Source organism: Cryptomeria japonica, chromosome 8 (assembly GCF_030272615.1).
Source record: "Cryptomeria japonica chromosome 8, Sugi_1.0, whole genome shotgun sequence".
In the NCBI taxonomy this organism is placed as follows: domain Eukaryota; kingdom Viridiplantae; phylum Streptophyta; class Pinopsida; order Cupressales; family Cupressaceae; genus Cryptomeria; species Cryptomeria japonica.
In genome coordinates, this window is record NC_081412.1 from 742,062,704 (window position 1) to 742,075,240 (window position 12,537).

The 12,537-nt window shown below is 36.3% G+C and overlaps 1 protein-coding gene across 5 annotated transcripts; it reads right to left on the reverse strand.

Moving 5' to 3' along the window:
• Nucleotides 1–383: 383 nt before the first annotated feature.
• Nucleotides 384–12,017, reverse strand: LOC131061430 (uncharacterized). 5 transcript variants are annotated; one of them, XM_057995098.2, is made up of 8 exons: nucleotides 11,582–11,720; nucleotides 10,927–11,015; nucleotides 10,173–10,291; nucleotides 1,749–1,973; nucleotides 1,484–1,660; nucleotides 1,139–1,363; nucleotides 923–1,051; nucleotides 384–717 (listed from the first exon to the last, which is right to left on the reverse strand). In XM_057995098.2, exons 2-8 carry the CDS (start codon nucleotides 10,934–10,936, stop codon nucleotides 484–486), a joined length of 1,119 nt encoding a protein of 372 aa, XP_057851081.2. In that variant the 5' UTR covers nucleotides 10,937–11,015; nucleotides 11,582–11,720; the 3' UTR covers nucleotides 384–483. The 5 variants fall into 5 exon arrangements, with proteins under 5 accessions (XP_057851081.2, XP_059065708.1, XP_057851083.2 ...); XM_059209725.1 differs by having other exon boundaries at nucleotides 10,803–11,015; XM_057995100.2 differs by having other exon boundaries at nucleotides 10,927–10,962; nucleotides 11,582–11,698.
• Nucleotides 12,018–12,537: the final 520 nt, after the last annotated feature.

Sequence of the window (12,537 nt, forward strand, 5' to 3'; positions counted from 1 at the left end):
AACGTTTCAGGTTTTTGGAATATTTTCATTTATAAAATAGCGAGTTCAAATTTTTCAGAATTTTGTTTGGCTCAAAAAAGTGGTATCAGACATGATTTTGGTAGCCTGCGCTTTTTATATCATGTTTACAATGCACATAAAGCAGAGAAGGTATAAAAATAGCCCTAAAGAGGATTTGGAAGAAATACTCCAACCTTCTGTTGAAAAATTCTAAATACCTATTTAACAATACAAAGGACATGATGTAAATTATCGTGATGTTCTGTAAGCACGACCTTAAAGCTTAAATTTGGGAATTTTACACAACATATCAAACAAAATTAAAAATACATGTTTTAGGTTAAGCTTGGTTACACAGAAAAAATATCTACAAAAACCAATAGTGATTCAAAACTAATTATTTAACCTTTAATAGTCACACCATAGTATATAGTAGTTTAGCAATGTTAACCGAAATTCCAGAATAAAATTACAAATAGAATTTTAATCAGTGAACTTTGCACGATCATGAGGAGTAGAATAGTCAATGCCAGATCCAAGAGGAACAACTCCATGTGGATTAATAGAAGGGTGGCTTCCATAGTAGTGACGCTTGATGTGATCCATATTGACAGTACTTGAAATTCCTGGAATCTGGTAGATATCTTTTGTGTAATTGAAAAGATTGGGATATTCACGTATCATTTTCTTATTGCATTTGAAATGAACTACATACACCTGTAACAACACAAACATATAAGTGGCATTCGTGGCAATTTTTCATACAACTAAACAGAAGCTTAAAGACACAAATCAGAGAAACACCAAGTTGCAGAATATTTGCCATTTTCTAACTTATTCAATAATATTGTACATTATAGAGCAATGGAATGAAAATTATGAAATAGATGGTCTATAAACTCGAAAGGAACAAGAAAGATACCTCATCAAACCGAATAAGTGTTACAAACAAACGTACATCAGCCTCTGTGAAAACATTACCACAGATGTATCGTTGATTGCTCAAGATCTCCTCACATTTGTCAAGAGCATCAAATAATTCATTAAAAGCCTGTATATACCATATAGACAAAGTTAAATCTAATTTACAACAGCGGATGCCCGCAAGACAAATTTCAAAAGAGAATTTTGATTAAACCTGCTCATAAGGTTTTTGATTTGTAGCAAATCCACATCTGTAAACTCCATTATTTATTGGATTATATATCCAGTTATTAACTTCATCAATCTGGGTTTGCAGATGAGGTGGATATAGGTCAAGATTTGGATATATTGCAATATCATTAAATTCAGTGTTCAGCATACGGATGATTTCAGAGCTCTCATTGTTGACTATTGTCTTACGCTTTTTATCCCATAAAACCTGCACATACGAGAAACTAATTTGTGAGAGAACTGTGCAAAGATAATAGAAAACAACATACCAGCACACACCAAAGATAAGGGATTTTGATAAGAAGAAAACTATGTTGAGGATTCAAACCGGAACAGTATATTTTCCAGAGTAATTGATGCTAGCAAGTTCATATAATTCCCGTATGGTTTTGGCTCCATTCAAAATATCTGGTTTTGCTCCAGGATCTTCATCTTCAGAATTTGGAAATGTCCAGCCAAAGTGATCCTCACCCTCTTTTGTCCTTTCAAATTTCGGTTTTACTGACTATTTGACAAAATCGTCGAGTAATCAATCAAAGAAGTAATAGTTTAATTGAAAAGCATCACATAATGTCATCAGAACAAGGAATTACCGAGACACTAATAGCATCATCCAGCCCCTTCAGTTTCAAGATGGCATAACATCTGGATGCCCAAGGACATGCATATGATATGTAGAGGTGGTATCTACCAGACTCTGCATAGTATTCAGATGATTTATCCCTTGAAATGAAATTACGAAAAGTTGATGGAGTGCGTATAAACTCCCCATTATTTGATATTTCCTCCAATGCAGATTTAGCAGAAGACCCAACCATCTACATAAATTACAGTGAGTTCAATTAGGATCAAACTGAGTGATAAACATATTTCTTGTTCAACAATCATAAGGGTGGCTAGAGATAAATAATCAAATATCAACTAGGATTATGAAACAAATTCAGAGTTGAATAAAAAGATTAATTACTCAACAACTAATGTGTTAAAGGTATCTAGATGCACTGTACCTTAAGTTCTTAGGTATATCCAAGAACCTTAGGAAGGCTTGCATTTAAAATAACTCATTAAACAAACATTAATCCAACAAGGAGAAAAGTTTACAATTTTAATTTGACTGATCCAATTCATGGCTGTTTTGTAAACTATTGCATGTCAGTTCACATCATAAAATTTGCATAATATAGAGATTTTTTAATGAACTTGACATGGAGCACTCTGATTTGCAATAAATGACCACATACTCAGGAGAGTAACTATCATTTGAAGAACTTTCACTTCTTTTTCTGCTAGGTAACAGCAGTTAAAAGAACACATTTAAAATACCGAATATGTTAATCCAACAAGGGCAAAAGTTAACAATTTCAGTTGGACCAATGTCAGTTCACATAATTTCTTTCTGCAAAATATAGGCTTTTTTCTATGTTCTATGGTGTTTTGGAGGTGGGGACAGGGGGACAGTAGGGGATGTGTTTCGGGGACAGCAGTTTGAGGGCCATTTTGTGGAGTTCGTCTTTCTAAGAGAGGAGACAAGCTAGAATGTCCTGAAGTCTATATACATGTGTGTATGTATATGTATATGTATATGTGTATATATATGTATGTATGTATGTATGTATGTATGTAGATAGATAGATAGATATGTCAATAACTGATAACAGCAATATCAAAATATTAATAAATCATTATAGCAGTACTAAAACAGCAGAACAAACTACAACAAAGTAGTATAACAGTAGTATAAACTATAAAACAACAATAAAATAAATCATGAGATCCATAACAGGGGTTTGGGAGTGGAGACTCTAATGGGTCTGAGGGGCAGATTTCCAGACAGGGGAGACAGCAGAGGGACGTCCCCTGACGTCCTGCTGTCCCTGAAATGACAGGGGGATGGGGACGGCCAGTTTTACGGCCAGAGACATGTCCCAGTGTAAACCTGGAAATTTTTTGTGAACTTGTGATGGAGCGAATTTATTTGCAGTCAATGATCACACATACTCAAAGAGTCACTAACATTTGAGGAATTTCCACTTCTCTTTTTCTGCTAGGTAAAAGGCAGTTGACATGTCCCATACCCTCTATAGAGAAAACAGATACAAAATTTGGAGACATGATGTTGTGTTTCCCCTGAAGAAATTAGAGAAATCACACATTTATTATAATATTAAAGTGAAATATTTTCATCAGTTGCCTATTCAACAATACCAATGGACCCCATGGGAGAACTAAAACCAAAAAATCCCTTACTGGAAAAGGGGAAGAAAATGTGATTATTTTGTCATGTTGACCATGCGCACACTATTTATCGGAGTCCTACAGAAATGATGGCCTTTTCTGCTGCAGCCTTGCACTGATGTTGCACCAGAATTGGCCCATCCTCAATGCATGCCAGCATTTCCTTGCCTATTGCACATCTAACCAATGGGTTTAGCACTTGAGGGTCCCCTAATATCACATTCCTCTGGCACTTTGCTGGAGTTCTTTGCAACCACGGCAGTCCCCACCAAAACGATCAATCACATGAATCCTCCACTGCTACCTAGTCACATCTGCTGCTTTGCACCTATGCCACAAGTGGCTTCAGTCTTGTGCTGATTAGGACTAGCTGTCCACCACTCACATGAAGGGCCAAACCACCATTGGGTTATTTCGGAGCAGAAGATTCAGCTATTAGGATTAAAAACTCCTCTAGTGTGACAACATGAGTTGCTAGCATTGAAATGTCATCTTCTCCAAGAAAGACCACTGACACCATATGTTCCTCAAGCTCCTCTTCTAAGATTTCTCCTCCTTTTACTCTGCACGTTTTTTCCACAATCCAATCCTAAAAAAACATCCCTATCGATCCAACTTGAAGCTGTAAACCTATTACTCGAATCTCATGTTCTAGGGTTATGCCCAACTATCTTCTATGGTCTGCCGTACCACTTTACCAAGTTCTCAGGTTTGTGGTGCTGCCAACATCAATATTCTGCCTGGCCAGTCCCTACTCGGTGCTTCAACAGATGATATGTAATGGATACCCCTGATTTTTTTGAAGTGTTTTGAAGATGCTTGCAATTTGTGTTATAACATGCAATGAAGTAAGAGAAAGCTTTGCTAATTGAATTTGTTTCAGATATCATTCATTTGTTTTCATGACCACTTGCAAATAACAAGGCATATGAAATGGATAAACTCATAAGCAGTAAGAAGCATGATATCATTAATTCTTTGATGTTTACATTATATAATACTGAAATTTAAATGAATTTCAAACAAGACAGACCTGAAGCAATGCCTGTTGTTTTTAGATCAGATTAATAGCTATTAGACAATTTAACACAGTGAACAAAGAATCACACCAAGATACCCTGGGAAAACCTTCCACTTGAAGCTGAAAAACACAGCAACAAAAAATCTCTGATTATATTTATCAAATCTGGATATGACTTTACAGTATTGCTTCACTCCTTGAAGCTATAAGAACAGATCAATTCAACATACACGGCTGTATATGAAGTCCAAACTGCTCTAGGGTATCCAAACTGTGCAATCTGCTGATGCAATGATCCAATCTGCTGTAGAAAGGATTCGCTATGCTGAAAGATAAATTCGCTCTGCTGTAGTATGGATTTTCTCTGCTTATTCGGTGATTGAATGGATCATCAATGGAGGAGATCACACCTTATATATATGTGATAGTGGCACCCTTTCAAAAAGGGTCAGCCCTCAACAATATAACCTTTCATAAAACTGAGTACAATTAATGCAAAATGGTAATCGCAAGATGCTAATCGCATATGTTAAATCTTTAATTATGCTTCACATAAAAGTATATAAATCGGACCTATAATTGTCTAAGGCCAATGGGCCAATTAGACAATCATATTAGCTATGTCAGCCATGGAAGGAATCTGACCATAGCTACAAACATCAACAATGCCAACGATTGAAGATTTCAGTCAACAATAATCTGCAATAACACTCCTTTATGCATCACACATGACTCAGAACTGCTGGTTCAAATATGTCCTTTCCACAAACCAATCATCCCTTCAAAGCACTAAACTGAAGTATGAGTTGCAAGAATTTTCCCAAACTCCCTAGGGTCTGAATTAACACTCAGAAATTTCCGCCTTGCCAAAATGGGTGCTGGAACTTCAATGGCAATTTTGGAAATAAATTATTTAAAATCCTTTCTACCTCCCAAACTGCAAATCAACACCCTATCTCCCTTCTTGACTTCTAGGTGCCTTAGTTAGATGTTTTTGAAGCCTCCAAAAAGCAGTTTATTGACTCAATGAGCCTCATATGCCTCTAGAGGAAGTGTATGGCCTGCTGCATGGGCGATTCCCCCTTTAAAAAATTCAAAAACTTTCAAAACCATGCAAGTGACCTATCAATCTTCGTCGCCCAGTTATAGAAAGAGCAAAGAATTGATACCCAGAAGCATTAAGTCAATATTTTTGAAGGTACTAACCAAAATGTGAGAAACCTTTTGGTTAGAAGTGTACGGCCAGACTTTGGTATTCGACCAAAACTCACAAAATTCGAACAGCACTCCAACAATCAACTAATCACATTGTGAACCCTATAGGCAACTCAAAAGACTCCATAAATCTTCATTTTTTGCAAACCCATATCACCAAAATTTCAGGCAAATCTGTGTATTATTTGAAAGAAATAATAACCCAGCTAGGGTGGGTCTTTCACCACCGAAACAAGACAAATCACAAAATGTTTTTGTCCTCAACAATCCCAAGGAGTACTTCAAAGTTCAATTCAACAACATCTCAATGTGTACAAACTCAGAATGCCAAAATGAGAGTAAAAACTCCAATATATAGAACTTGGACGGAAAAATTAGGGCATTTCAAATTATTCAAATATAATATTCCCTTGAAAAAAGGCCCCCATATAACCTTTCAAAAACAACTTATGTCTCCCTTGGCCCAGGCATCCCATTTGGAGACTCACATAAGTCAAATATTAAAGTTCCTTTTAAAACACTTCATTGAAAAATATAAATCCCATCACCTTAGAGAATTTTGCCATGGCATCAATAAAGAGAACACTTCACATTGAAGCGGAATAGGAACTGAAGTAGATGCCAAGTGTCCAAAATAGCACTTACTAAAAATAACACTGCTATCGAAACCCACTGAAACTGAAAACTGAGCTATCCACAATACACTAAGTTCCCTAACCAACTCCAAATAGCCTATGTAAACCCGGCAATAGGCTAATGGAAGGCAAAACTGACTAGGTGCAAAAGGGGGCATAACATGATACAGCAACACTTCTAGTGGCACAAGAGGAAGTGGAAAACTTCATTAGAGTGTGTCATCTCAAAAGTGCATCAAATGTCATGTGCATATCATACACATCATTGGACTCGTCTTGGTCCCAGTCACCTTCGGTCCAAACTGCACAGATTAGCTCTCCATGAACAGAGCTACCAAGTGCCAACAGTACCTTGGATCCTGCCCCTTATTGGGGCATTTTGACATGTCTTAGACACTAACTGATAGAAGTTGAAGAGTCACTCATGGAAGAGCAATTTTTTAATCTTCATAACAGTTCTTTTCCTTCTGTCATAGATGATTAACTGTACATAGTTAGAAAGAGAGACAACGAATAGGAAGATAGACAGCCAAATTCATCTCTTCGTTAGGATGTCATGTACAAAGTGTCTGGATTAATACAATTTCTATTATGGCCCTGTATGTTTAATGTGTTCGTTTTTTATCATATTCTATTTTTAAATTCTTATTTTGCATTTGCTTTCACATATAACATATCTAAGTTCTAGCAATTTAGAGTATTATCCACAAGATATCTCTTGGTATCCAAATCACTCGTTAAAATACTTTATCATTAAATATTGCCATTAGAGAGATTGGATTCTGTGGCAATACTCCATATTTTCAGGTCCAACAATCACCAGCACCATTTTAAGAATGGCCATATCTGGGATGTTAGCGACATACTTCAGTATATGAATGTCTGATAAATAAAAGCCCCTACAACTGTACTCTAATTCCCTTAAGCTCGTTTGCTGCAACAATGCCCTTTGACTCACAAATTTTCACACCCACATCCTTGTACTCAACATGATTAACAGATGTAAAACCAGAATCCAAACTCCACATCGAAAAGAACAGATTCTATGCTGAAATATAAACGAGCCAAGATAATAGCATATGTGAGATGTAACCAATGAGAAAGTTGTGATAATGATTGACATCATGTTAGTCCTTATGTTAGAATGCATAAAAGTAGCCTTTGCAACATCAATGGTGAGATCTCTGTCTTTGATCACCTAAACCTTCTTATTAATGGATCTTTCTCTCAATTATTAACTCCTTTTGAAGTATCCTGAGTTTGCCAGTATATCCACCTACTCTTATGCATCTCTGAAACAATGATTGAAGGGGCCCTTTTGAAAGGCTGAAGATAAATTCCTTACCTTTGTTATGATGTTATTTAAATGCCAATCATGGGCACATAACTTAAGCATACCTCTAATAATTAATAACGGATCTGCTTCCATAATTAAGCATCTCACCCATCATGAATGGCCGTACTAAGACCCTTGACCAGTGTTACAAGAATCTGCCAGAATTGCCAAGTCTTGCCGATTCCAGAGGCGAGGCAGTCTTGTAGAGTCTACAAGCCTTGAGACTCTGACTTGCCAAGTTTGACCAAGGCTAGCAGAGTCTCAGCGGACTTGTGCATTTAAGGTTTATTTATTGAAGTCTCTGAATTTCTTGGGTTTTTCAATTTGCCGTGTTTTTACTAAGTCTAGGTGCCAAGTCTGAGTCCGAGTCCAAAATCAGGTTGCGAGTCCGGGTCTTTAAGTTTGCCCTTGACTAAGCCGCTAGCTTTAGCTAAGCTTTTGGTGCCCAGAGGAATGTGAAGAGAAAGAGGCCTGAGAAACATCCTTCATTTCAAAGGATGCCACAAGCCAGCAAAATACCATAATTAGAATTAGAAACTCCATCGAAATTCAATTTTATGGAAGGTTGATCTTATTTTACTAAAACCCTATTCCACTTCCTTCCCTGCTTAACTCTTTGTCAGGGAGAAGATATTCCTGTAGAGGAGTTCAAGCGTGAATATTGTGCACAGTAATCTCTGACAATCCAAGGTAATGTTTTTTATTTATTCCCCTTCTGCAGCAATTTGCCTTCGGCAAGTTACAAAGCAATCAAACTCAAGCCCCTGTATCTCAAAGTACAAATTATAACTAGACATAACTCCTATGCCCAAACCAACAAATTATTAAAATAAATGCTACTCTAGATCAGTAAATTACTGACAGCTCATTGGTCTTCTTGGCACAAATATTGATTCAAGGAATGTACTGTTTCGCATGAGCATATTGGAAAGAAATGAACGGTAAAAATTTCAGATCATTGCAATATTATTATATGCATGAATTCCAATAATTCGTTTAGCAGAATTCTTCGACAAAAGAGTTTAACAAGTAACAGGGTTTGAGGGCATGCTGGCCATTTCCCTAAAAATATGCTAGAGGTAAGAAAATGCACTATTCCACATGGACACGTCACCAAGACTTGGGGACTTGGGGAAAACGTTCCCCCACAGCACCACCAAATCTGCCACCTCTGCTAGGGATGCCCGTGGGCTGCTTGCTATGTGGCACATGCCATTACATACTAATTGCAACCTTTCACTTCATGAAAACTAGTTTGTCTTTCATGGGGCACTTATAGAGATGTTATATTGCAGATTTTATATTGCAGATTTTGCCTTGAAGATTTCAATCACCTCAATTTGTGTATCATGTACAGGTGGGAATAGATTAGTAAGGCATTGCTCATCTTTGCAATTAACCACTTGGAAGGCTCCTCAGCACCCCAACACTCACTCTAATGGTTGTGGCTCTATCTCATCTCTACGTCCAGGACCCTCTCACTACTTTTCCAGATTTCTTCCTACTACCAACAGTTCTTGAGCTTTCAATGTTAGAAGTGATCATATGCACAATTACCTCCTAGGATTGTCCAGCCCAACCCCCTTAGTCCTGAACTTTTCCTGATAAGCATTCTCAGACTCTACATTGATAATCCTACAGCGATCAATGATAATATTGTTGGCTCCTACAACATGTCCCTGAACACTTGCACCTGAGGATTTGGTTCCACCCCTGGGTGGTCTTCTCTGTTTCTATGGTTTTGCAGGGTCTTCTCCTACTTTTTTCTAGGTTACTTTTTTCAGTTGAATCCCTATGTTTATATTTTATTTTCTGTTTTTTTCATTTTTTCTTCACTTAGGGCGTCTTTCCCTTACTCCTTTGCTATTGTACCAGCTGTACATTCCAATTCCTTTGATTTATTTTCTGGTCATTCAGACATTAATATAATTAATTTCTTTCTTTCTCTGTATTTAGTCTGTATCTCTCAGGAAAAACCATGGCTTGTTTTCTCAAAGTGAATTTTTAACATTTTAAATATAATGGTTAAAACTGAAAGTTCAAACTAAGGCCCACATGCTTATGCAAGCATAGACCTTATTTCTGAAAAACTAAATGAAACAATATATAAATCGCTTATTACAAATATAGCAGAATACTGACTGAAATAGTATGCTAAACATATTGAAATGGAATAGCGGACTGTCACACAAGGGCTCAAACAACGAGCATACAAATCGACAATTCTGTACTACGAAATGTGGGTACAGGAATATGAGCCAAAATGAGCAGATATATAATCAGATCGTCTTTAATTTCATTAGAATGATTTGAATCATGCATTATAGGCTTTGATGATGAAATATAATTTTTATTTAATATAATTCCCTGACGAACTCTGAAGCAATGGGTAAATCGGATATATCCTCTTATACTTACCAGGAAGTGGCACGCAGAAATATTTTGCATTGTTTTTAATAAACATTTGCCATTCCCAAACAAGGAGTGAATTGCAGAATCCAAGTCTAATTAATCTAAACCCAGCCAAATAGCTGTCAGGACTAATTCTCAGTGTAACCTATAGGTATAAACTCACTCTGTAAGTACAAAAACGCGCCTGTAAAGCCAATCTTTTGCAACCACTATCAACCCTTCCGCATTTGGTCAATTTTGGAAAGAACAAAAGTAGATAAGATTTGCTTGCACACATTAGTCCTTTGCGCCAAACAAAACAGCATTAGCAATCACTAACACATCCACATGTATACACAATTCATACAAGACCATGATATGCTGTTCAAATCAACTGAGAGAAAAAATCAAGTGTGATTCGGTTCGAAACATCTTAGCTCACTTAGAGCCAAATATTTATATATCGACACGGTTACTACCGAAGCAAGCTTTTGTTCTTAATCCCATAGAAACCCAATTCAGGATATAGCACATAGTCCAGTGAAACTAAAGTAGGTGATACTCTTTCCCAAGCACAGCAAAGGTGGGAGGAAGTTAGTAATTTTACTGGTGTTGATAACAAATGGACCAGGTTTAACAAAACATGCATCCCGCTATTTAAGATATAACTACCAATGTGCAAGAAAATGATCAGCAACCATTTCAGATGCATGTATGGGTTTCTGTTACTAGAGGCACAGCCAATTGTGAAGGGCAGTTGGATCGGGAGAACTAATTTTCCGGGTATATTGACGCGAGACAATTGATATTTTACCATTTTGCAGGGCTTAAATGATTCCCCCTGCAACATGGTTAATTCCTGGGTTATCAAGATGCCCCAATATTCATGACAGGTACATTTTCCATGCTAGAGAATTTCTTGCAGCTGAGCTTCGAACCTGGAGTCATAATATATGTAGGTCACCAATTAAGCCCTGCGCCTCACCAGTTAAAAATCAGATCGTTACACCAAAGTTTAATCCCGTGCCTGAAACCATCAAATTATTAGTAGACGAAGCGCTTGTGCTCAAACAATCAAATTATCACTAGACTAGATCCCCGTTCTCAAAACCAACAAATAACTGGAATAAATGATATTTTAAATCACTAAATTATTGACAACCTTCATTGATTTTCTTGACATATTTTTCTCCAGGCCATAGTAATTTTCCATCATGGCACTGAACAAAAGAGCCCAATAAAACTTTCAATTTATTGATATATAGATACTGAGCGATATGATTCCCGATTTAATTAGTAATTCCTTAGGCGTAATTACAGGAAAAGTAAAATCTAAACCCCAACAGGGAATCCAATTATAACCCTCAATTTCTGTCAAATTAGACGCGATGCAGTATAAACATAGTATTACAATTATAGCATGCCTACAAATCAAATTGATCAAACATAATATTGTGGGTTTTAAGAAAATCATGATGGATTTTCATTTCAAGAGTAAGAACACAAGCAGACAATTCCATAGTGGACAGACTGCAGAAAGTCGTGTTCAACTAGATATTAGTACAAAATAGAGCTGCTTGTTGAGAAAATTACCTTGCTGCAACTCTCCTTCCAAGCAAAGTAAAAGTAATTGATCGAATATGGGATGCGTTCAAATACTGCAAGATTGTCTATTTTTAATATAACTGAAGTCAGTGGGAGTGGCCATGTTTGTCTCAGACACTCCCACATGTCATGAGTATAAAAAAATCCATTTTTGCTTCAGTGTGGGCCTGGCTTAACCAGCACACTCTAAGCGTTGACCCGCTTAGGTGGCTGGTGTGGGTCCAGTTAACCTTCCGTTTCCAGTTCCGTCTTCTATTACATGGCATATTTTGATCTGCTGGATGTTACCAAAAATGATGTGTTGTGCAGGGCTCAAACAAAAGGGCTTCAGCTTTCAAGCTACGTATCTATCCAGACGAGGATGGAGCCCAATGGACATGCCATAATCGTGAGGTGGAAAGGAACATTATTATTTTCACTCTCGCCATCAAATGGTATCAAACAAATGTTCATGGCTGCTACTGAAACAAATCTCTGCATACTTCAAAACGGAACCCTTTAAATGCACCTCAATCCATAAAATGTTTGATAAAAAATGAGTAGTACCATTATCGCTGAAAATGCATCTCCAAATCTACGTTTAATGTTTCGTTTATATGTTATAATTCTTTTTTAACACTTTGCTATCATGCGTTATATTAAAATGAATAAATATGTAATTGTAGTTGATTATAAAGTTAGCAATAACAATCTTAATCGATATTAACTGGTGAATGTTGGTTTTTTATAATTAAAATATTTCATTGAAATTAGAGTTGTAAACAATTATATTTTCTAAATTATATGTAATTTTTATAATTGAATAAAATAAAAAACATATATTATTATAAACATAGTTTTTAATTATGATGAATTAAATTGGAAAATATATTATATATAAATATTTGGTAACTTAATTTTTTAAAAGTAACTAATATTGTTTAATTAATTATTTAACATAAATT